At 39.4% G+C, this 22,939-nt stretch overlaps 1 protein-coding gene across 4 annotated transcripts in view; it reads right to left on the reverse strand.

Annotated features, from left to right (window-relative positions):
• LOC126171916 (ATP-binding cassette sub-family C member 10) overlaps positions 1-22,939 on the reverse strand; it is a 395,604-nt gene that overhangs the window by 171,121 nt on the left and 201,544 nt on the right. For all 4 annotated transcript variants that reach the window (XM_049920838.1, XM_049920835.1, XM_049920836.1 and 1 more), the window contains one exon: positions 7,844-8,036. In XM_049920838.1, the coding sequence (XP_049776795.1) occupies positions 7,844-8,036 (193 nt within the window). The remainder of the gene's footprint in view (positions 1-7,843; positions 8,037-22,939) is intronic.

The following is a 22,939-nucleotide window of genomic DNA, read 5'->3' on the forward strand; positions in this document are numbered from 1 at the left end:
GGGCATCACGTCACGTCTGTCACGGCATAACCTAATCAAATTGACAGTAAACCTTTTATCCATGAACAGCCTAGACCTGTGGCAGCTTGCTGAGATGGCAATGAGTTAATTTATACAGCAGGGAGATTGTAGTAGTTGCTGAAAGACACAACTATCTTACACAGTAGGATTGCTTTTCTATACTTCATTTATGGGCCTAAATCCATCAGTCTGAAAGGAAACACTAGAAGTGAAAAACAAATCTACAATAAATTTTCAAGTTCATAAAATGCAATTTCTACAAGTTGATATATCTTCTGATTGAGAGAGTGGCAGTATCACTTAAGACACAGAAACAGAATCACAAAATTTTAAAACACAGTAGCAGGTCTGCTCAATTATGTGTCGATTTGGCAACATGAAGACTGTCTTGTCTACAAAAAATGGAAGACAGAAGAGAGAAATAAAAGATTTGGTAGTTCATGCAACAAACCATTGGTAAAAATTTTCCCATGATCATTTATTGGCAGTCAACAGGTTCTACATACATCAGTAATGATACAGATACCTGCATTGGTTGTAGAGTATCCTCCACATAGTACTACAAGGTGCATCACCTAGTACAGCACCATGTCATCTGCTGATACTTGGATCTTCTTCAATAGCCTCCACAATACATTTTTCTTGGTTGTGCATACTAACGAATCTGGGTCTACCTTGATCTGTAATTTTTTATGCTATAGCCAGACTGCCTACTAGAGACTGTCTTCTATCTGGAAAAGTGTTTTGGTACAATCTCCTGTCTATTTCCATTCAGGTGGCTTTTACAAAAAAATTAAATTTCCCTCTTAAAACATGAACATCATATCGTGGTTAAACAGGACGCTTGTCTGTTAACTCAGTTCAACAATGCTACATACTTAAAAAGTCCAAGATAAACAGTCTTCGACACATCTCCTCTGAGGATAATATGAGTGCATAAACAGATTGACTCATATTCATATTATAACAAAATGAATTTTACTAATTGATTACAAACATTAGTTGTTGAATTAACATTGAGCACATTGATCACTGACCTTAAGCTTCAATTATGACTCTAACAAGTTTTGGACATACATTTGTGTGTGTTTTACTTACTTTTCTATGAACAATACACCACCAATATTTGTGAAACTATCTGCGAAAGACTCTGCAGATAGTTTCAAACTATTTAAATTATTTTCTGCTTCTCCATTTTAGAGAATCACTAGCCAATGGTATTTTATGATTGGTTATTTCTATCGATACCCATCGAAATTACTGGAATAGTTCTGTGCTTTTGCATTTCAGAATTTTAATTTACAATGTGGGGATAATGTTACTTGTATATGAGTAAAGCTATCCATTTTAAAAACTTCATACTTTCATTTCCTTAGTTGGTGATCCTTTTTTACTTGGTATACTTATCTACGAGAGTTCAAACTTTAATAGTGGCAACTATTTATTTACAGCTCGTACAAAATAGGTACGTGTTTCAAAGTTTTACTGACCTTCAGAGTAGTCACCAGCATTGTGTATAATCCATTGCCAGCAGTCACAGGATACTCTTAGCAGTGCCAGATGTGTTGACAGTTCCAGTGGCGTGGTCTATTGCCCGATGAATTTGTAGAAGTTCTGAAGTGAATGCTGTGAAGTGTTTCCTTCAGTTTAGAAATCAAGTTGAACTCATGAGGGGAATACAGTAGGTGGTATAGCACTTAGCAGCTCCATCAGTCAAACAAATCAGTAACAGCTTGCTCTGTATGTGCTAGAGCATTGTCCTGCAAAATGACAGTCAGGTTCTGCAGATAGTGTCATCACTTCTGGTCGAAGGTTGTGTTCCAAAAATGAACAGCATAGAGACAGAGGTGATGACACTTTCTGCAAGACCTGACCATCATTTTCCAGGACAATGCTCAAGCATGTACAGTGCAAGCTGTTACTGATTTGTTTGACTGATGGGGCTGTTAAGTGTTATACCACCTACTGCACTCCCCTGACTTACAACTAGATTTCTAAACTGAAGGAAACACTTCACGGCATTCGCTTCAGAACTGCTACAAATTCATCGGGCAATGGACCATTCCACTCGAACTGTCAACACAACTGGCACTGCTAAGAGTATCCTACAACCTCCACAGTGCTGGCAACAGGTTATACACAATGCTAGTGACTACTTTGAAGGTCAGTAAAACCAATGCTGGTGACTACTTTGAAGGTCAGTAAAACTTTGAAGACTTATCTATTCTGTAAAAGCTGTAAATAAACAGTTGCAACTATTAAAGTTCAAACCCTCATATATACGAATATAGTATAAAATCATCAAGTTAAATAAAGTAACATCAACAATCATATGAATACTGCAAGAAGATCTATTTGGTACATACAACTATCATCTAAACGCAGATCAGAACTTTATTCATTTGATTTGTGCAGAGACAAGAGTAAAATGCCTTGCTGGAGAATGTAGAGTGGCTAGCCTTGCACACAACGAACATACTCAGGTTCATCATTTTGTTATTGGTGTCAGTGAACAGGGAGTACCAGTGCCTAATGTGTAACCTGTTACTATTCATTTTCTCACAAACAAAATTGTGTAATCAAGTGACACTCTGAAAATACTTCAAGCACAGTTCAACAATGCTTCCATGAGTAACACCCAGGAGTGCAGTTAGACCCAGAAGTTTCAAAATAGTCGCAAGGTGACTGCTGCATTACTGTTGCCAAGACCGCCTCACAGATAAGGATAAGCACGAATTATTTAGGAACAAAAGAGATGACTCACCAAAAGGCAGAAGTGCTGCATCATAGATAGGTACTTAAACAAAAAGTACAGAGCTTTGTTAGGTTTCAGAATGAACTTCCTTTTTCAAGCTTGTAGGAAAAACATGCACACACACACACACACACACACACACACACACACACACACACACACACTATTGGGGGGGGGGGGGGGGGGGGGGATAACAGCTAGTTACCGTAGGTTTAGGCCAGGGAGGCTAACAGGAGTAAAGATTGTGCTGCAAGGATAGCTCTCATCTGCACAGATCAGAAAAATCTGATGGTAGTGGGGAGGATCCAGATGGCACCAGTTGTGAAGCAGCCACTGAAATCTCGCAGGTTGTACCACTGGGTAGTCCACCCCATTTCTGGCAGCAGTTTGGCGGTGGCATTCATTCTAGTTGACAGTTGGTTGGTAGTCATACCAATGTAAAAGCCGCACAGTGGTTGCAGCAGATCTGGTATATAACATGGCTGCTTTCACAGGTGGTCCAGATGGGGTAGGATAAGCCTGTGACGGGACTGGAGTAGGTGGTGCTGGGTGGGTGGATTGGGCAGGTCTTGCATCTGGGTCTTGCACAGGGATATGATCCCTGTGGTAGGGGACTGGGGGTGGGAGTGGCATAGCAATGGAATAGGATGTTCTGGAGGTTGGGTGCATCACAGAACATAAATTTGGGAGGGGATAAAAGTAGCTTGGGTATGATGTCCCTCATTTCAGGGCAAGATGATAAATAAAGCCCTGGTAAAGGACGTGGTTCAGTCGTTCCAGTCCCAGGTGGTATTGGGTGACAAGGAGGGCGCTTCTTTGTGGTTGGTTCTTGGGATGGATGTAAGAACCAGATGTGTGTATGAGGATAAGGTACGGGAGAACTGTTTGTGTATTAGGTCTGGAAGGTATTGCTTGCCTACGAAGCCCTTTGTGAGGCCTTCAGCATACTAGGCGAGGGAGCTCTCATAACTGTAGATGCATCTGCCATGAGTGGCCAGGCTGTATGGAAGGGATTTTTTGTTGTGGGAGCAGTGGCAGCTGTCAAAGTGCATGAACTGTTGGTGATTGGTGGACTTGATGTGGACCAAGGTGTGGATGGAGCTATCTGAGAGGAGGAGATCAACATCTAGGAACGTGGCACAATGGGTGGAGGAGGACCAGGTGAAGTGGATGGGGGAGAAGGCATTGAGATTGTGGAGGAATGAGGATAAGGTGTCCTGGCCTTGAGTCCAGATCATAAAGGTCACCAATAAACCTGAAGCAAGTCATGGGTTTGGCAGTTTGGGAAGCTAGGAATGTTTCCTCTGGTTGGCCCATGAAGAGACTGGCATAGGAAGGTGCTATGTGGATGCCCATGGCTGTGCCACGAATTTGTTTATATACCTTCCCTTCAAAGGTGAAGGAGTTCTGTGTTAGGATGTAGTTGATTAGGTGAACAAGGAATGAAGTGGTGGGTTTGTAATCTGCAAGGTGTGGGAGAGGGGTTCAATCACGGCAAGGCCATGGGCGTGAGGGATGTTGGTGTATAAAGAGGTTGCAACAACAGTGATGATTAGGGACCCGGGAGGTAAGGGTGTGTGAATGGTGGAGATCAAGTGCAGGAAGTGGTTCGTATCTTTAATGTGGGAAGCTAGATTTTGGACAATTATTTGCAGATGTTGGTCAACAAGGGACAAGATTCTCACTAAAACCAGCCACAATGGGGCACCCACGATTGTTAGGTTTGCAGACTTCAGGAAACATGTAGGAGGTGGGTGTGCGATCTGTTGTTTGGGTGAGCAGGAAGATGGTTTCACAGGAGAGATTCTGGGTGGGTGGTAGGGAAGGATGCATGAAACAAGGACAGGGTAGTAGGGTAGAGAATGGCAGGGCTTTCACCAAATGACTCGGCAGTGGCAAAACAAAGTGTAAGTATGTTAGAGGGTAGAACGTATAAGGGATAGAGAGAGGGACACTTCCCTCCCTCCCTGTCTTCCTCTTTGTTGTGAAAGTGCCACGACATTTATCAGTACGCCACGACAGTACGCGCAAATGGCGATAGAGGTGCTCCGCAACTCGGCTGAGCACGGGAGCGCCACCTAGCTACGAACGGCACCGGCCACACGTCACGGCACGGCATGGCAGTCGAATAAGAGATATTGAGTTGTTATCATGTAACGAGCTATTGTTCCTAAGTGAGTGTGTTTGAATATCCACGCAATTATTGGTGATTAAAGGTTATAACACTTTTCATCACCACCTTCCTCACTCTCCTCTCCCTCTCTCTATCCCTTGTATGCTCTACCCTCTAAACCCATTTCACTTAGTTGTGCTGCTGCTGAGCCATCTGGAGGAAGACCTGCCATTCAGTACCCTGTTACCCCCTACATGTATCGTGCATCCTTCTCTACCCCCTACCTCAGCTTCATTTACCCAGGCAACTGCTTTCAGTAACTGATATTCAATAATCAGTCTTGCTGCTACTGCAAGCCTGTATGTATGGGTGTCTGTGTGGTTGTGTGTACTCCTAGTAAAAGAGCAAGAGCTCAAGAGCTCAAGAGCTAGCATTACCTACTTTTTTTATTACGTGTTTCTGTGCGCCGCACACCACTCCTCTGTAGGTAAGTGGCTCCCCCCCCCCCCTTTTTTTACATATTTTTCCATTCAGAAATTCCCATTATTGTTATACAAATAAAACTGATACTACAACCAAAAATAATGCATGACTTCAGTTTGAAGTTCTCTTCCTAAACTAAGCTGATTTTTTAATGGATTCGAACAGAAAAGGCTATCCCTGTCACTGTGACCAATTTGACAGCTACTGTGGTTCCAGGTATATACAAAGGCCATCCATTTTAGTGTTAACGTGATCTTTCAACATAGATTTCCAAAAGATCTCACTTTAAATATTTTAAGTGACCATCAACTACGAGCACTGCCACTAGGTACATGGATACCAGGTGCAAATTATTTCCACTGCTTGCACTCTTTTCTGCTGTATTCTCAATGTCCTGACCCATGCATGACAGAAAATATGGTTCAGGCCTAATGGAGCATGACAGAAAATATGGTTCAGGCCTAATGGAGCTACTACTCAAATTAGAAGGCCCTCCTGGTTAAGTTTTTTTATCAGCTTAAAGAATAACTAAATCAACTTGAAACTGTTTTAGAGCTACTTTAAAATGAAGGTTCTGAGACAAAACTGAAACCATTAAAGCTGATATTGTAGTGTATGATTCCTAGTATCATCACATGGAAGACGGTGAAGAAACCAACTGTCGACTGTAACAGTACATCATTCAAGTTCCATGTCATAAAAAGTATCAAGTTATGATTCGTATGTAACTAGTACACATGTAGAGATCTGAAGTTATTTTTATTTGATTCAATTATCATGCCATGCAATAACTATATTTGTTTACTGCAGTTACATTTTATTTTATTGCATATTCTGAAGTGTATTAACAGAAATCTGTAAAAATGCAGAACTATTACATACAATCTTATTTTCGATAACGAAATGCAAAATTTTCCTCACTGCTTTCAAATTAAGAGTGTAGCTATGTTACTGCCTTCAGGACTTTATTCACCTGGTTTCTCTTTCTGGAATTATATATTTATACACGTACATAATAGCTAGTGGTGAAGCACTTATTCATAGTAATTGGTTACCAGTCTTCAATTAATATTATATTCACCAAACCTGGAGAGAGAGAGAGAGAGAGAGAGAGAGAGAGAGAGAGAGAGAGAGTTAATGCTTTGCTGTACTTCTCTCACCATAATATTCACTGACCTAATGAAGATGCAACAGTGATAGTGTCATGTGTATGATGTAATCACAAAGCAAGATTGTAAGGTGATTTGTGAAGGTATATTATTGTCTACAACGGCAAGACAACAGACATTGTGACTTTTGTCTGCAGAACAGTTTGTTGCACTACACAGTGCTCAAAAGCAAATATTATATACAGCACCAGTAAAAACTGAAGAGATATAAGAGACCCTAAAAGACTGCCACAGTATGAAAATATGATAATAATGGCTGTTAACAGGTCCCAAGAGAGGGCAATTGTATACAGATATACTGTAAAAAGGACTCAAGTACAATCTCTCAACATCTGGGAGAAATACATACTTAAACATATTGATGGAACAGGAGAAACTGTATAAGGTTAATATACAACTGTACCAAGCTGGAATGAGAGACAAACTGATTGTAATGATGACAGCACAATTCAGATGAATGTTTATTGATGAATGTCCTCTGTACCCCACCTTACGTAGTTTATGGACCATATTCAGCTTTCATATCAAGCATTTGTTTGCTCATCTCTGTGCTGTTGTTATTTGTGGTATTCCTATTGGTGCCATGCCACTTTACTCATAGATATGTACCACAGTAGTGTTTCATATCACTATTTCCATGAATGATTTTATAAAGCATTGTTTTGAATACAACCAGTGAAGTATTCATTGTAATGTAGCAAGATGGATGCACAACAACACATAGTATTCTTTTTCCTTTTCTCTTACTTGTGTGTTTCTTTATTCATTTGCATTCAGTTTCTCATTACATCTAAACCACTTCCAACTCCAGATTCTTACTCTGACTTATCACTTCATTACACTCTTTTAACAATTTGGTTCAATAAAACGGTCTACACTTACATCCTTACTAGCCCCTTCTCCACTGATATGATCCACTAACTTGTGTTACAACTTACATTCACACCCATACTCCAGTTTCTATTACTATGACTTGTAATTTCTTCTCCTCTCGTGGCCTAAACTTTAAGTGCTTTTCCTGTGGAAGAAATTATAAGTTTTATTTTTCTCATATTTAAAGAAACATTCCTAGCACCTTAGTGGAATAATTTCAGAAATCTCAACAAACTCTAAAATCAAGAAATTAGACAGATTTATAGATACCCTCTCCAACAAAAGGAATAGTGTTGTAAAAACTGTATTTAAAAATTAACTCGATTTATGTAGGGCTTTTCTATATTGGCACACACTGGACTGTGCCAAAGTGAAGAAATATGAAGACAAATACCAAGAAACAACAACAGAAACTGAAATCATACTGACCAAAGGAGCTAACACGTCCTCCTAGTGCCAATACAACAACTGCATCAGCACTGGTCAGGTAATGCACATGGTGTGTGCACAGAATACGTGTCTTCCCTTGAAGAAGTCCGAGAACACAATGCTGGAAAATGTGTGCTGCTACTGGCACATCAACTGCTGCCAAAATATCATCGAAAAGATAAATATCCATGTCCTGTGAAAACAAAAGTGAACATGAGCTTACTGATAGATTGAAGTAACCTGATGTGATGAAAACTACAGAAGCAAACTGATTAATTAAGGATGATAATTAAATGAAACCTTTTTCAGGTCTCAAACATCTATGATGTATCTATGCAGACTGAAGTGATGAATTGAGACTTGTACCAAGGCCAGGATTCAAACCTGGGCGTTCTGCTCTTTAGGCAGATGTGCTATTCACTATGGCGCCATGCCACAATGCCTTTGCACAACTGCCTCCCTCCGCAATCCAAATTCCCACTGACAGCTCAGCCCACTTAGTATTCCCTCTAAACCCAAACAGCAGTGCAGAGACTCTTCAACTGTATTGGAATTTGTCACTTCAGTCTGCATATATACATCATCGATGTTTGATACTTATAAAAGGTCTCTGGAACCAAACAGCTTCATCTGATTAAAAGCACTTATGCCTGGGTGTCAAGCAGGAGCCCCCATTTCACTCAATGCTGGTGTATGAGGAGGGAGGAAAGATAGGGCACTCTGTGCAGTTTTGCAAAGCCTATGTGCCAGGGTAGAGTAGTGGTTAGAACATCCACCTAGTGAGCAGAAGACCTAAGTTTGAATCCCAGCCTTGGTACAAATTTTTATTCATCACTTCAGTCTGCATATATACAACATAAGGAGGATGTTCACTAATTGTATCAATCTCTCACTTAATTCACCATAAGGCAAAATTCACCATGGAAATGGAAATGTCATGTGGCTAGGGCCTCCCGTCGGGTAGACCGTTCGCCTGGTGCAGGCCTTCCGATTTGACGCCACTTCGGCGACCTGCACGTCGATGGGGATGAAATGATAATGATTAGGACAACACAACACCCAGTCCCTGAGCGGAGAAAATTTCCGACCCAGCCGGGAATTGAACCCGGGCCCTTAGGATTGACAGTCTGTCACGCTGACCACTCAGCTACCGGGGCGAACAAAATTCACCATAAGGCAAAAGATCAAAAAAGCAAATAACAACTGGACAGAGGCTTCTGAAGCATTTATATCAATTTTTTTCATAGTCAAAATTTCTTAAATTCATTAGTGCAGCTGAAGCAGTCATCTCCATACTTGCTACTAAAGGGTGTCTTCTACACCGCCCTCATCCCCACACACACAGAGAAGTAATTGCTTCTTCCTGATTATTTTCTGTTAAAATACAATATAGATATTTTAATATATTTTAATTAGTTCTAAAAAATTTATTTCTTATTGAAGTATCAATTACCCTGTATTAATGGACTAGAAAGACATTAAGTTGTTTACGTCAATGATTTGTTACCAGCTGATGCAATGGTTTAGATAAATATTTCAGTACTTGAACTGGAGAAAATAATCAACAAATTCAATATTAGACAACCTAAATTCTGTATGAAGAGGGCTATAAGCAAAAAAGATTTTGACTTTTTAATCTCTTACCAAGACATGTGAAAATGTGCATATGAGTAATAAGTTGTTGGTTGGTTATAATTAAAGGAGTGACACAATTTATTCCAACTAGGAAAAAATAAAAACTTCTGCTTCATCATTAAATTAATCAGATTAATCAATTTGCAATAGTTTGAGATTTCACTACTTTAACTGCTTTGCACACATTTACTACCAAAAGAAATTGCTTAATATCTGATTTCATATGATAAAATTGAGATAGAAAAGTTTTTGTTACGGCACTATAAAAAATAAGTTGATTAAATAACTAGATTTCAAACACTCATGACCAACACAAAAATAAGGATGTGAACACAATATTGATAAACCAAAAGTGACATTAACTATGTGCAAACTTTGCTAAAATGTGCAGACAATGCACTCAGGATCATTCACTACCGAGTTATCAAAACCAAGCATTCTTTGTAGCTAGTTAGTATTCAGCCACTATTTAATGATAATAATCCTCTGGGAAAACAAGGTTGCATAATTAGAGAAGAGAAAATACATATACCAGTTCACTGAGTGTTAATTTAATAGCATCACTCTGCCTAATCTATTGATCTTTGTTTATGTATAATTTCATCACTACGCACAAACTTAAACCAGACAACTAGTGAATGGTCTGCCCCATTGGTAACTGTCACAAAACCTAATGGCAACCTTTGGATCTGTGGAGATTTTAAAAAGTCTATAAATTCAAATTCTGTTATTGATACCCATCCCTTAACCCGTCAGGATAAACTAGTAGTATGGCTCTCTGGGGGCCAATATTTTCCAAAATAGACTTGTCAGAAGCCTACTTGCAACTGCCTCTGGATGATGATTCCAAACTTGTCCTCATAAAGAATATATCTCCCTTTGGGTTATATTAATCCCAGTGCCTGTCATTTGGCACGGATAGTGCCCCTGCCATATTCCAACAATTTTTGGACCAACTCACGGCCTTCGTACCAGGGTGCATTAACTACATGGATGATATTGTGGTCTCAGGTTCCTCAAGACATGAACATTTACAGAATCTTCATGCTCTGTTCATGGTGTGACAAGCCACCCATCTGAACTGTAACTTGGACAAATCACAGTTTTTTCAGCCAACTGTCATCTGTCTTGGTTTTGAAGTCTTGCTTGTTGGCATCAAGCATTTCACCAGCGTGTCAATGCCATTACAGCTTTGCTCCATCCTACCAATGTCAAAAAGCAGAAAGCCATTCTTGGGAAGATTGCATACAATCTTGAATTCCTTCCTTGTGCAGATACACTGGCGAAGCCACTTCATGCTCTCTTACATAAAGGTGTTTCTTTTCACTGCAGCCTTGCTTTTACCCAGTTAAACTCAAAATTACACCTGGCATCTTGCTTAATTACTTTCTATCCTGGTCACCACCTTGTTTTGGCCCACAGATACCTCCCAGTATCATGTGCTTTTACACTATTGCACTCAAAAATATACTTGGCACCTTGCTTGGTTACTTTCCAATGGGGCCAACATTTCATTTTGACCACAGATGCCTCCCAGTATGGCCTTTGGGCCATTCTCACACACAAACATGAGAATGGTTCCAAACTCCCTATTGTGTACGCTTCCAAAACTCTGAATCAGGGACAACAGCACTACTCACAGACAAAAAAGAAGGCCTTGCTACTGTGTACACTTTCAAAATTATTTATGTTTTCCTATAGTTTTCTAAATTTCATTTGATTACTGATCATAAACCTCTGGCTCTTTTCCATCCACCATCATTTTACCTGACAATGCAGCCCGTTGCCTGGAATGCTGGGCTCTGTTTTTGTCACACTATGACTATGAGATTCATTTCTGACCCACTGCACAACACATTATGTGGATGCTGTTTCTAGATAGCCGACTGTCCCTGATCTAGCACTTATCAGGATAAATTGCTGTGTTTCTGTTTTGAAATAGTAACACAAAACACCATGGATGGTTTCCTTACTACCAGTTCTCAGATTTTGGCGGCTTTATGGTTGATTCTGTTTAACGTCTGATTGTGCAATTTGTCCACCATGGCTGGCTGGACAAACCAATGGGTCAATCATCTGATCACTTGCATAAACATTAAGCTTTCTGTCATTGCCTCTCAGTCCTTGATGGCACTTTACTGTTACCTACTGAAGAGTCTGTGCCCACAGATGTGATCCCATCTGCACCCCCAGCACCCCTGGTAGCATTCCTTAACTCCTTTTGGCTTGCAGTAATTGATGCTTTCTCAAAATTCCCATATGTGATTCATTGCCCATCTATGTCCACCTCAGTGACAGTCATACCTCTCTCAAAGATTTTTTCCTTAGTACGACTACCATATAGGATCATAACAGACAATGGCCCACAGTTTGTGTCTCAAGATTTTGAAGATTTTTGTACAAAGCATCACATCCAGCATGTTATGTCCCCTCCCGTTCACCCAAGTCCAATGGAGAGGTGGAGAAGCCAGACCATATATGCAAAATCCAGATGAAACAATATATCACTCAATCTTCTCCTGAGGAAGCCCTTGATTGGTTCTTTGAGCTCCTATAGGTTCACTGCATCAGTGGAGCTGATCATGGTCACCAGCCCCATATGCTACTCCATCTGCTCCGGTTGAGGTCAGCCAACCACCAGCACCTGCCTCACATTGATTCCATCTGGACTCCACTGTCTGAGCCTGATGGTTTGGCGAGCGCCCTCAATGGATACCAGAACTCATCCATCATTGCCAAGGCTTCTGCCTCTGGATAATATGTACCTATGGGTCATATGTACTTCTGATGACTTGGTGTCATGACACTACAACCAGCTCTGCCCACACATGACTGACTACGGGCCAGAGAGCCCTCCCATCCTGCAGCCGCCTCACCATCTGTGCCAGCCACCAGCTGCCACAAGGCAGAGTAGTCAGTGCGGTCTGCCTCCATCTCAACAGCCCCTGTCACCACTGCCACCATCAGAGCCGTCTTCTCTGCTCAATCTATTGTCAACTGCCTGCCTGAATGTGGATGGTAACACAGCACCTTTATCACCAATGCTCCCTTACAGCCTCTCGCAGCGCAGTGGGCACCACGCCTGTCTGCACCCATGTCTTTTCACACCAGATTTTCCTGTTACAGCACAAAATGGGATCCAGCAGTTGTCACCTTCCAATGAACACAAAGACACATTCACAATGAACACTTTTCCCTATGGGGCAAGAAGTGTTGTAACCATGTACATTGGGCACACATAATCAAACAGCATGTGTCTCCATGAATGGTTTAAAGAGACTACTTTTCAATGGCACAGATGATGCAGCAGCCAATGCACCTCGTGCAAAATAGTCTTATATAAGCCAGTGCTCTGGCCCCTCGGCCAGACTAATGTTTATATGATGATTGTATGCTCTCCTATTAGACTGTGTCTAAATGTATTCTATGGTTAAGAGATGGTATACCATTTCATACTTCATTCAGTGTCTTGTTGTATACCTTCATATGGAAGTGGAATACAATTTGGTTGATGGGACTTCTGATGTTGTGTTTGTACAACGTTGCAACACATGTTAGGGAATGACTTGCTGTGACCCTCCTTTTTTAGTCACTGAGATAAGAAATTGCCTATTTAAAAGAAAGAAAGGGGTGATGTGTCAGCTCTGTAGAACATACTGTGTTTCTCTTATTACAATAAACATGGTCAAAGACCTGATAACAAAGGTAATATAATTACTTTATTCAGCTGTTACAAAATTTCATTACAGATATCTTATTAGTTTTCTCAGTATAACAAGCTTTATGGAACCCAGTTTGAAATGCTCTCAAGTTTTCATCCAAAAACCGTGTCTTTTATTCTATCAAACACCCAACTCAGATCATTGACTGACTGCTAATGGCACTCTAGTGGTGGAATACCGATAAATCATGTAGCATAATTTAAAATACTTTAACACGGTACTGGAAAGTGCTCAACAGAATACAAATAACGAAAACAACATCAGTAAGGACTCATGACTCACCCAATACTTTAGGCATTGAACAGTAGATAGGCACTTAAACAAGACTGAACTTGTAACTAGTGTTTTGAACAATGTCCTTCAAGATGGGAACCAGAGTGGAAGTTCAAGAAATATCTTTAAAAAAATCATTAATTATGTAATGAAAAAGTTGGAGCATAGAAAGTGTAATGATGAAATTATGAAGCCAAAGGACTTTATGGGGTGCATATTTTATTAACACTTTAAAAATTGAAAAGCAAGGAAAAAAATGAGCCATTACTGGAGCAAAGCTTGGCAAATTTTCCATATGCTAATTCAAACATCTCATAAAATGGGTAAAAATATCATACAAAATGGAAGATACACATTGAGGTGACAGAAATTATGAAACACCTTCTAAAATTGTGTCAGTCGTCCTATTGACCAGCATAGTGCAGCAAATTGATGTGGCATGGACTCAACAGATTAGATTAGATTAGATTCAGTTTCATTCCATAGACCCAAAAATGAGATGATTCTTGTGGGTGTGGAACAAGTCAGAAAGTATAACATAAAAAACAAAAAACATCTGAATATAATACTCACTACAAAGATTATTTGTGTCAGGAGATTGTCAAAATAGGTGAATACATTATAGTAAATTGGAACTGCAAATATTAACAGAACTAATACTATGTCAGAATGAAACATAGTTATGCACTTTTAATAAATTTATCATACACACAATACCTAATAATGACTGTTGCGACCAAGTGCTGTCAAAACTGAAATCTAACAGACATTTTTACTTAAGCTAGTCTAATAATCCTGGTTAAGTGATTAGAAGTCACCTGCATAAATACTGAGCCATGCTGGCTCTATAGCCATCCATAATGGTGGAAGTGTTGCCGGCACAGGATCTTGTGCACAAACTAATCTCTTGATTATATCCAATAAATGTTTGGTGGGATTCATGTAGGGCGATCTGGGCGACCATATCGTTCACTCACATTGTCCAGAACGTTATTCAAACCAATCACAAGCAATTGTGGCCAGCTGACATGGCACATTGTCACCCACAAAAATTTGGGAACATGAAATCCATGATTGGCTGCAAACGGTCTCCATATAGCACAACATATACGTTTCTAGTTAATGATAAGTTCAGCTGGATCAGAAGACCCAGTCCAATCCATGTAAACACAGCTCACACCACTATGGAGCCACCACAACCTTGCACAGTGCTTTTTTAACAACCTGGGATCTGCACCATACTCAAACCCTACCATTAGCCCTTACCAACTGAAATTGCAACTCACCTGACAAGGTCACAGTTTTACAGTTGTCTAGGGTCCAATTGATACATTTACCAGCCCAGGAGAGGCACTGCAGGCAATGTCATGATATTAGCAAAGGCACTGACATCAGTCATATGCTGCCATAGACCACTGACACAGTGATCATTTCACAGTGTTGCTTGTCTGTTAGCACTGGCACAAATACCACTGTTATACATTGATAAGTGAAGGCTGTTGGCCACTGTTTTGTCCGTGGTGAGAGGTAATGACTGAAATTTTGTATCTTTAGCACACTCTAGACACCGTGGATCTATAAATATTGAATTCCCAGATGATTTCTGAATTGGAATGTCCCATGCGTCTAGCTCAAACCACCATACCACTTTCAAAGTTTGTTAATGCCCATTGTGTGGCCATAATCATATTGGAAATCTTTTCACACGAATCACCTGACTATAAATGAAATTTCTGTCAATGCACTGCCCTTTTATACCATGCATATGCGATAATACTGCCATCTGTATATGTGCATATTGTTATCCCATGACTTCTGTCACCTCAGTGTGAAGTGAAAACTGCTAGACTGGGTGATACATGACAGTGAAGTGAAGGGTAATTGATTTCAGGCTCTTTCTAATATGGACTGTAGAAAAGTAGTGAACAGAATGGGACAGCATGGCTACATTGAGGATGAGACCAGTAAGAACACACAGGGAAGTTTTTTGATGCAGAGAAACAGTAGGCATAATGTGAATTTGAGCTTTGCTGATTTATCAATTTCAAGAAATGCTTCAAAGGTATTATCATCTTACATTCACAAAAAGAATGAAGCAGAAAATATTAAACAAGACAAAACAGGCACCAGTGGTTATTATAGGTTTTATAACTGTGATATTCCCACACCAAGTACATGTATAGTTGACATTTATGCTGGCAGCCTGAGGCAGGGATTAGTCACTGAATTAAGAAGTATATGTGTATATGAGCTTATCACAATACAAAACCAAGATGCAAATTTTAGTGGTGCAACTGCAGTCAGTCACAAGTAACAGCAGTCAGTTGCAAATAAATTTCAGAAGTAAGGAATGAAGATTTTTCTACCTTTCTAACAGGGGCTATTGTCATAGTAGAGATAGATACAAAAGAACTAGACAGTATAACTGGTTCAGTGTAAATAAGGAAGTAGAAAAGATGAATAAAGATGTGCAAAATATATAAGCTAATTTAAAAATGCAATGTACATTGATATAATCACACTAGGAGAACAGTTTCACATAGCTCATAGTTTCCGTATCAACAGACTGGGACAGGCATTTGTTAGTCATAAGATTTCATAAATAGTTTGTTTAGTAACTCCGCTGGATGTGCGAATGGCAGATATGAACATAGTGATGTGCAGAACACCATCCTTATCTGGTGAGAGCACATCCAGTAGGTATGCTGCTGATGTTGCAGGCGGGTCATGTGAAAGTCCACATGACCAGCAGGGCAACATAAGGCAACTTGGCAGCTGGCATGCTCTCTATTTTTTTTCTTCGCTAGCTGCTATTATCCAACTCTGCCTCTATGAAGTGTATTACAACCAACAGTGGTATTTACCTAGATGATTTTGGACTTGTGTTTGCATAGTACATGACTAGGTTGATGGTCCTGTTATCTGAACTCCATGAGCTGGTATAACAGTATAAGCCTACTATTCGAAGACTTAATGAAACAGTGATTATTATTATAATTGCAATTATTATTATAATTACAATATGCAAGCACAAAGAAGCAGTCATTTTTGGATTCTTGTTAATTTCAATCAGGGACTGTTACTGTTTGGTTTGGATTAGTGGTCAACTTCATCTGTTGTAACAGAAACATAATTTTGTGTTCAATAAATGTTTGTTGGCTCTAACAGATACAATAGCTTGTCTGATATCAAACATGATATTAAGCGAGTTACTCCTTTGAAAGAAAAAAGTTGTGTGTCTTTAAAGTTGAACATGCAGCATGATGAAACAGTAGTGATTTCTCACAAGACCAGAAATAATGGCCAACTTTGACAATTACTATGTGTGTAAGTCTGAAATGTCACATATAGATATATGACCACATGAAAAGGGGGGTGGAGGATATTTACGTCACTGGAAGTCAATATCTGTTGTATAAGATATAAACTGTTAGATTTTTCACATTTCTGAAGCATTAGTGGTGTAGGTGTGATATGTGTGTTGGAACACTAGCTAACAGAAAATCAATTAAACAGAGTGTGAGAACAAAGTCTTTTACAACAGCACTGCTTTACAGAATAGCCTTGGAATTTTTGCCAAGTCAATTCAAGGTCAAACCTTGAGCTTTTGATGATTCCTCCATCATCTTTGTCAGGAGCAACTGACTGTCAATTGTATTTTCTCCAGGGTGATAAGAGTGACAGAAAACAAAGAAATCACTGTGATGCTGAAGTTTATATTAACACTAGAACTGCAGAGTTTCTGACATTTGTAGTGCCTCGAGAATTTCAGAATAAGTTCACGAGACACTCGGCTTTCCACTGTCACGAACACCCGATATTTTAAGTACAAGGGTGAGAGAGTGGAGATGTGTCTACCTCGCCACCGGTTTCTGTGTGTGCAGGATGGACATGTATCAGGAGAATATTGCAATAGGGACAGTCGATCAGCACAGACAAGTGTTTGCCGCTCACGCCATAGAAGCTGTATGCTCAATACAAGGAGAAAGCACGCTTTATTCCTTGATGGTGTAATGACTGTATTTGTTGTGAACAAATGAATTATTTATTGAACTAAAGATACTTACATTTGATTTTCTGGTGTTGGAATTGCTAGAAGCAAGCTTTATAGTGGTTAAAAACCAAACGTATTGTAATTGTTTCTGTTAGTATCTAATGGTGCAAGTTGGGGTTGACTTGCGAGAGTTGAACGATTATGTGAAACTTGTACCTTGGAGATGAAAATACAACAGAGTTAAACAAAAAGTATCCTGAGAGTATAGAATCATTGCAAGAGTAGAAAAGAAGTATATTTTGAAATTCCTTTAACCAGCTATAGTCTTCGGAGAAGAAGAGTTTGTGAAGATCGACACAGCCATCTGACCCGAGAAGAAGAACAGCTGCACACAATATGTAAGTCAACTGCGATAGACATGTGAGTCTTGCACCCCAACACCACACTGTCTCATGTTGTCAGAAGCCATTAGAACATAGTGATCTAAGTGACAGGACCTGAAGAAAATGGGAATTTCACGACCGAAATGGGAAGAAGATATTATGAGTTGCCATAGTAACCAGTCCTAACAAGATGTGTGAACTGTTTCCAGTAATTGTATTGAGTCAAATAAACCACTGGGAGAAAGAGGCGAGTGCAACATAGTAAAAGACGTGAGAAAGTAATAGCAAAAAAGAAAAAAAAAAACAGAGAGAAGGCCTCAACCTTTTGACTAAGAAGATTGGGTGTGGAGAGTAAGTGGTTTTCACATAAGTACATCGCGCCGATGCTGACACAGTAACCAACCACCAACACCAACTGCACCAGCTGCTGCTCACTGGTGCTGACTCTTCATCCGCTCGCTGACTACGACGCTGAAACCAACATTCAACGCCGCCAGCACCAGTGCTGTCCACCGGCGCTGATTACACATCTGCTCACCGACGCAGCTAGAACTCTACGCTCGGTGAGCAAAAAACAATAATTGCTTGGTAAAGTTGAAGGAACTGTTGAATGATAAACTGTTAGTGTAGTTATTGTTCTCAGTGGTGAATCTTCTTTTAGATGATTACTACGCCTAAAATCAATAAAGTTATGCATCAAGAACAGTCAACTAGCAGAACCAGCCATGGCTATGACAATGAATAAGGAAATGCCAGATTGGGCTGAAGTAGCAAATTTTATCAAAGAACTAAGTCTAAAGTCTGACTCAGTGAGAACAGTGTTGGATGGTCAAATTACTACTCTAAGTAAAAATTTAGTAGCTCAAAATACTCAGTTGAATGTTAAGTTGGATGACCAGAAGGCTGATTCAGTCACTTTAAGTGAAAAGCTAAATGCACAAAGTGCTAATTTAAGTAGAGAAATAGACACAGTGAATATTCAAGTAAATAATAAACTGGACGTTCAGAATAAGACTTTAGGATTGTTAAGTGCAAAAGTAGATGAACCAAATAAGGAATTTAGCCAGTTGTGTGAAGGTATGGGAAATCTGAAGACTGAATTTGACTCTTCAAATAATAAGATACAAAATCTGAAGTTAGATTTAAAGAGTGAACTCACTAGTTCTTTGAATACTCAAATTAATCAACTATTTACTGAATTTAACCAGAGACAGGATGAGCAACTTCAAGATTTAACTAAAAAATTAGAATTTGATATTGAAGATAAATATAATCACGTAGAATCTGAATTTAGTGAAAAATTAAAATTTTGTAAAAATGTATGTAATGTTAAATTTAATTCTGTAAGACAGGAAATGATTACTTTGAAAAAGAGCCCAGATCGACCTACGGAAGTAATGTCGTTCATTCAATTGAAAATCCCAGGTGTTACTACATGCATTGTTAGATTGCGAGTAGATAATATAGGATGAAGTTTCAAAGGAAAAATAGCCAACTTTGACATTATAAATGTAAGTAGTTTGGTGTTACCATTTGAACTAATTAAAGATCGAGAAGTTACCGAGAGTATAATCTCTGGAAACATTTTGATAGTTGCTTTTTCTGAACTTAATGATGCTACCAAGGTTATGGATGACTTGTGCAAAGAATTCAAACCTGTTCATGACAAAGCAGAAATCAGAATAACTTTACCTAATGTTTTGTTTCATAGTAAAGTGGTGCCTGTTTTGTCGTGGGGAGACTTTCACACAAAATTTAATGAGAAGTACTGGTTTGCACTTGCTCAAGTGAGGTTAATGTCAGATCCATGGGATCCAGGTGAAGTCACATCTGTCTCCCAGGGACGTTAACGTTCGGTGTTAACAGGCAGAGTGACGACCATCAGATCCCGAGTTGTTTTTAGTGTTTCTTCTGTACTATTTTTCCTGCACCAAATCCCCTTCAAATCTTAAACTATTCTGTAATCTATTCTTGAATTCTTAAACTATCCTATAATTTTAGTATGTAGGAATCCAGATATGATTACAAGATTGAGACCAATTTAAGAGAATCACAAATGAACAGTGATCTCTAGACATGAAACGAAATGAATAAAATATTATTTGAGTGAAAGGTATAACATGATGGTACTATTTAAATCAAGTGATGTTGAAATGATATAAAATGAATAGAGAATTTTATGTGTGTATAAAAGTATAGTTAAACTGAATGACTAAACAACTATGTTATCGTAGTGTATAATTTTCTATTTTTTGTAGAACATTTTATACCTTTTATGAGATGTGATGTATAAGGGAGGGTTTATGTTAGTTTTGGAAGGGGTGGGTAGTGTAAATACAAGCGTGACTAACACAACACACACCGCATCTTTCAGACAACCCTTGCAGACAAGTGTGACTGGTTCTTCACCATTTGCTGTTCCATAGGAATTGCTAAGATTTTTCTTCAGGGACTTCAAAGGTGAAGGTGGGAATGTCTGTTCTGTAGGAGATGTTTAACATCATACATCCTCCGGTTTCTCACTCAAGTACCGGTGAAGTAGGGATCCTGGGGAACGAGGGTGGGAAGGGTTTCCTGTCTTTGGGACTATCTTCTTTCTCTTCTTCGATCTTAGCAAACATTTCTACTTTTTCCTTTCTTACTTCTCATCTCAATACCTATTTTTCCCTCTTTCCGTATTCATATACTTCTATCGCAGAAGTCCTTCTCTTTTTCCATGGTTACAAAGAGCCTACAACTTATTTCACATAAGTAGGCCAAAGAATCAGGCTGCACAAACACACATTGACATAAACACAAAGAGAAACTTACACACAAACATGAAAATTATGGATTATAAACCTGAAGCAATGTCTGAACAGCCAAGGGATGTAGGGGAATAAAGACATGTACATCTGAGTAGATGCACATATCACATTGTTGATATGTGACGGTTCTGCATCATTATTTTTTTTTATTTTTCACTCTCATATATGTATGAGACTGACAATCAACGCATATGCCTAGAGAAGCTGGAGCAGGAGAACTGGGGCAATAAGTATAAAACAGGTTGAGTTAGTCATGCTAGTGTTTTGAGAAAAGGCATAGTATCTACTGGGAGTTGGTAAATAAAGGTAGACAAAGCATCTACTATGTGTAAGCATGATATCTGTTTATATATAGAGTGAGGAGTGAAAGAGGACTCTAGGGTATTAGATGGAGGGTTGGAAAGTGTTGATTGTAAAGCAGATTTGTAATTTTACCAGAGAATATTTAAGAATAGTATACATAAAGATACGATACTGCATGAAGAGTTTGACAGAGCACTGAAAGACCTGAGACGAAAAAAGGCCCCGCGAGTAGACAACATTCCATTAGAACTACTGACGGCCTTGGGAGAGCCAGTCCTGACAAAACTCTACAATCTGTGAGCAACATGTATGAGATGGGCAAAACACCCTCAGACTTCAAGAAGAATATAATAATTTCAATCCCAAAGAAAGCAGGTGATGAAAGATGTGAAAATTACCGAACTATCAGTTTAATAAGTCACAGCTGCAAAATACTAACACGAATTCTTTACAGATGAATGGAAAAACTGGTAGAAGCCGACCTCGGGGAAGATCAGTTTCGATTCCGTAGAAACACTGGAACACGTGAGGCAATACTGACCTTACGACTTATCTTAGAAGAAAGATTAAGGAAAGGCAAACCTATGTTTCTAGCATTTGTAGACTTAGAGAAAGCTTTTGACAATGTTGACTGGAATATTCTCTTTCAAATTCTAAAGGTGGTAGGGGTAAAACACAGGGAGCGAAAGGCTATTTACAATTTGTACAGAAACCAGATGGCAGTTATAAGAGTCGAGGGATATGAAAGGGAAGCAGTGGTTGGGAAGGGAGTGAGATAGGGTTGTAGCCTCTCCCCAATGTTATTCAATCTGTATATTGAACAAGCAGTAAAGGGAACAAAAGAAAAATTCGGCGTAGGTATTAAAATCCATGGACAATAAATAAAAACTTTGAGGTTCGCCGATGACATTGTAATTCTGCCAGAGACAGCAAAGGACTTGGAAGAGCAGTTGAACGGAATGGACAGTGTCTTGAAAGGAGGATATAAAATGAGCACCAACAAAAGCAAAACAAGGATAATGGAATGTAGTCGAATTAAGTCGGGTGATGCAGCGGAAATTAGATTAGGAAATGTGACACTTAAAGTAGTAAAGGAGTTTTGCTATTTGGGGAGCAAAATAACTGATGATGGTCGAAGTAGAGAGGATATAAAATGTAGACTGGCAATGGCAAGGAAAACGTTTCTGAAGAAGAGAAATTTGTTAACATCGAGTATAGATTTAAGTGTCAGGTAGTCGTTTCTGAAAGTATTTGTATGGAGTGTAGACATGTATCGAAGTGAAACATGGACAATAAATGGTTTGGACAAGAAGAGAATAGAAGCTTTCGAAAGGTGGTGCTACAGAAGAATGCTGAAGATTAGATGGGTAGATCATATAACTAATGAGGAGGTATTGAACAGAATTGGGGAGAAGAGGAGTTTGTGGCACAACATCACAAGAAGAAGGGACCAGTTGGTAGGACATGTTCTGAGGCATCAAGGGATCACAAATTTAGCATTGGAGGGCAGCGTGGAGGGTACAAATTGTAGAGGGAGACCAAGAGATGAATACACTAAGCAGATTCAGAAGGATGTAGGATGCAATAAGTACTGGGAGATGAAGAAGCTTGCACAGGATAGGGTAGCATGGAGAGCTGCACCAAACCAGTCTCAGGACTGAAGACCACAACAACAACAACAACAACAACAACACACATAATGATGTATGCTAGGGCAATGAACCAGGCGGCCTACTCAAGAAGGATATGGGAGGCACACTCGACATTGATTGGATGAGAAAAAGGGCGGATAGGCAGACCTATCAAAGGCTGACCTATACCGCAAGGACAGGGGCACCACGAAGGGGATTGACCTGTACCGCAGGAGGATAGGAATAAGAAAGGGATCGTACCTAACAAAACGGAAGGAGAAAGGGTACTCCTAGTGAAGTGTTGACAGAAGAGCCAACACTGTGTTGTTAGAGTAGGCCGAAATGCAC

The sequence above is a fragment of the Schistocerca cancellata genome, chromosome 1 (genome assembly GCF_023864275.1).
Source record: "Schistocerca cancellata isolate TAMUIC-IGC-003103 chromosome 1, iqSchCanc2.1, whole genome shotgun sequence".
Taxonomy (NCBI): domain Eukaryota; kingdom Metazoa; phylum Arthropoda; class Insecta; order Orthoptera; family Acrididae; genus Schistocerca; species Schistocerca cancellata.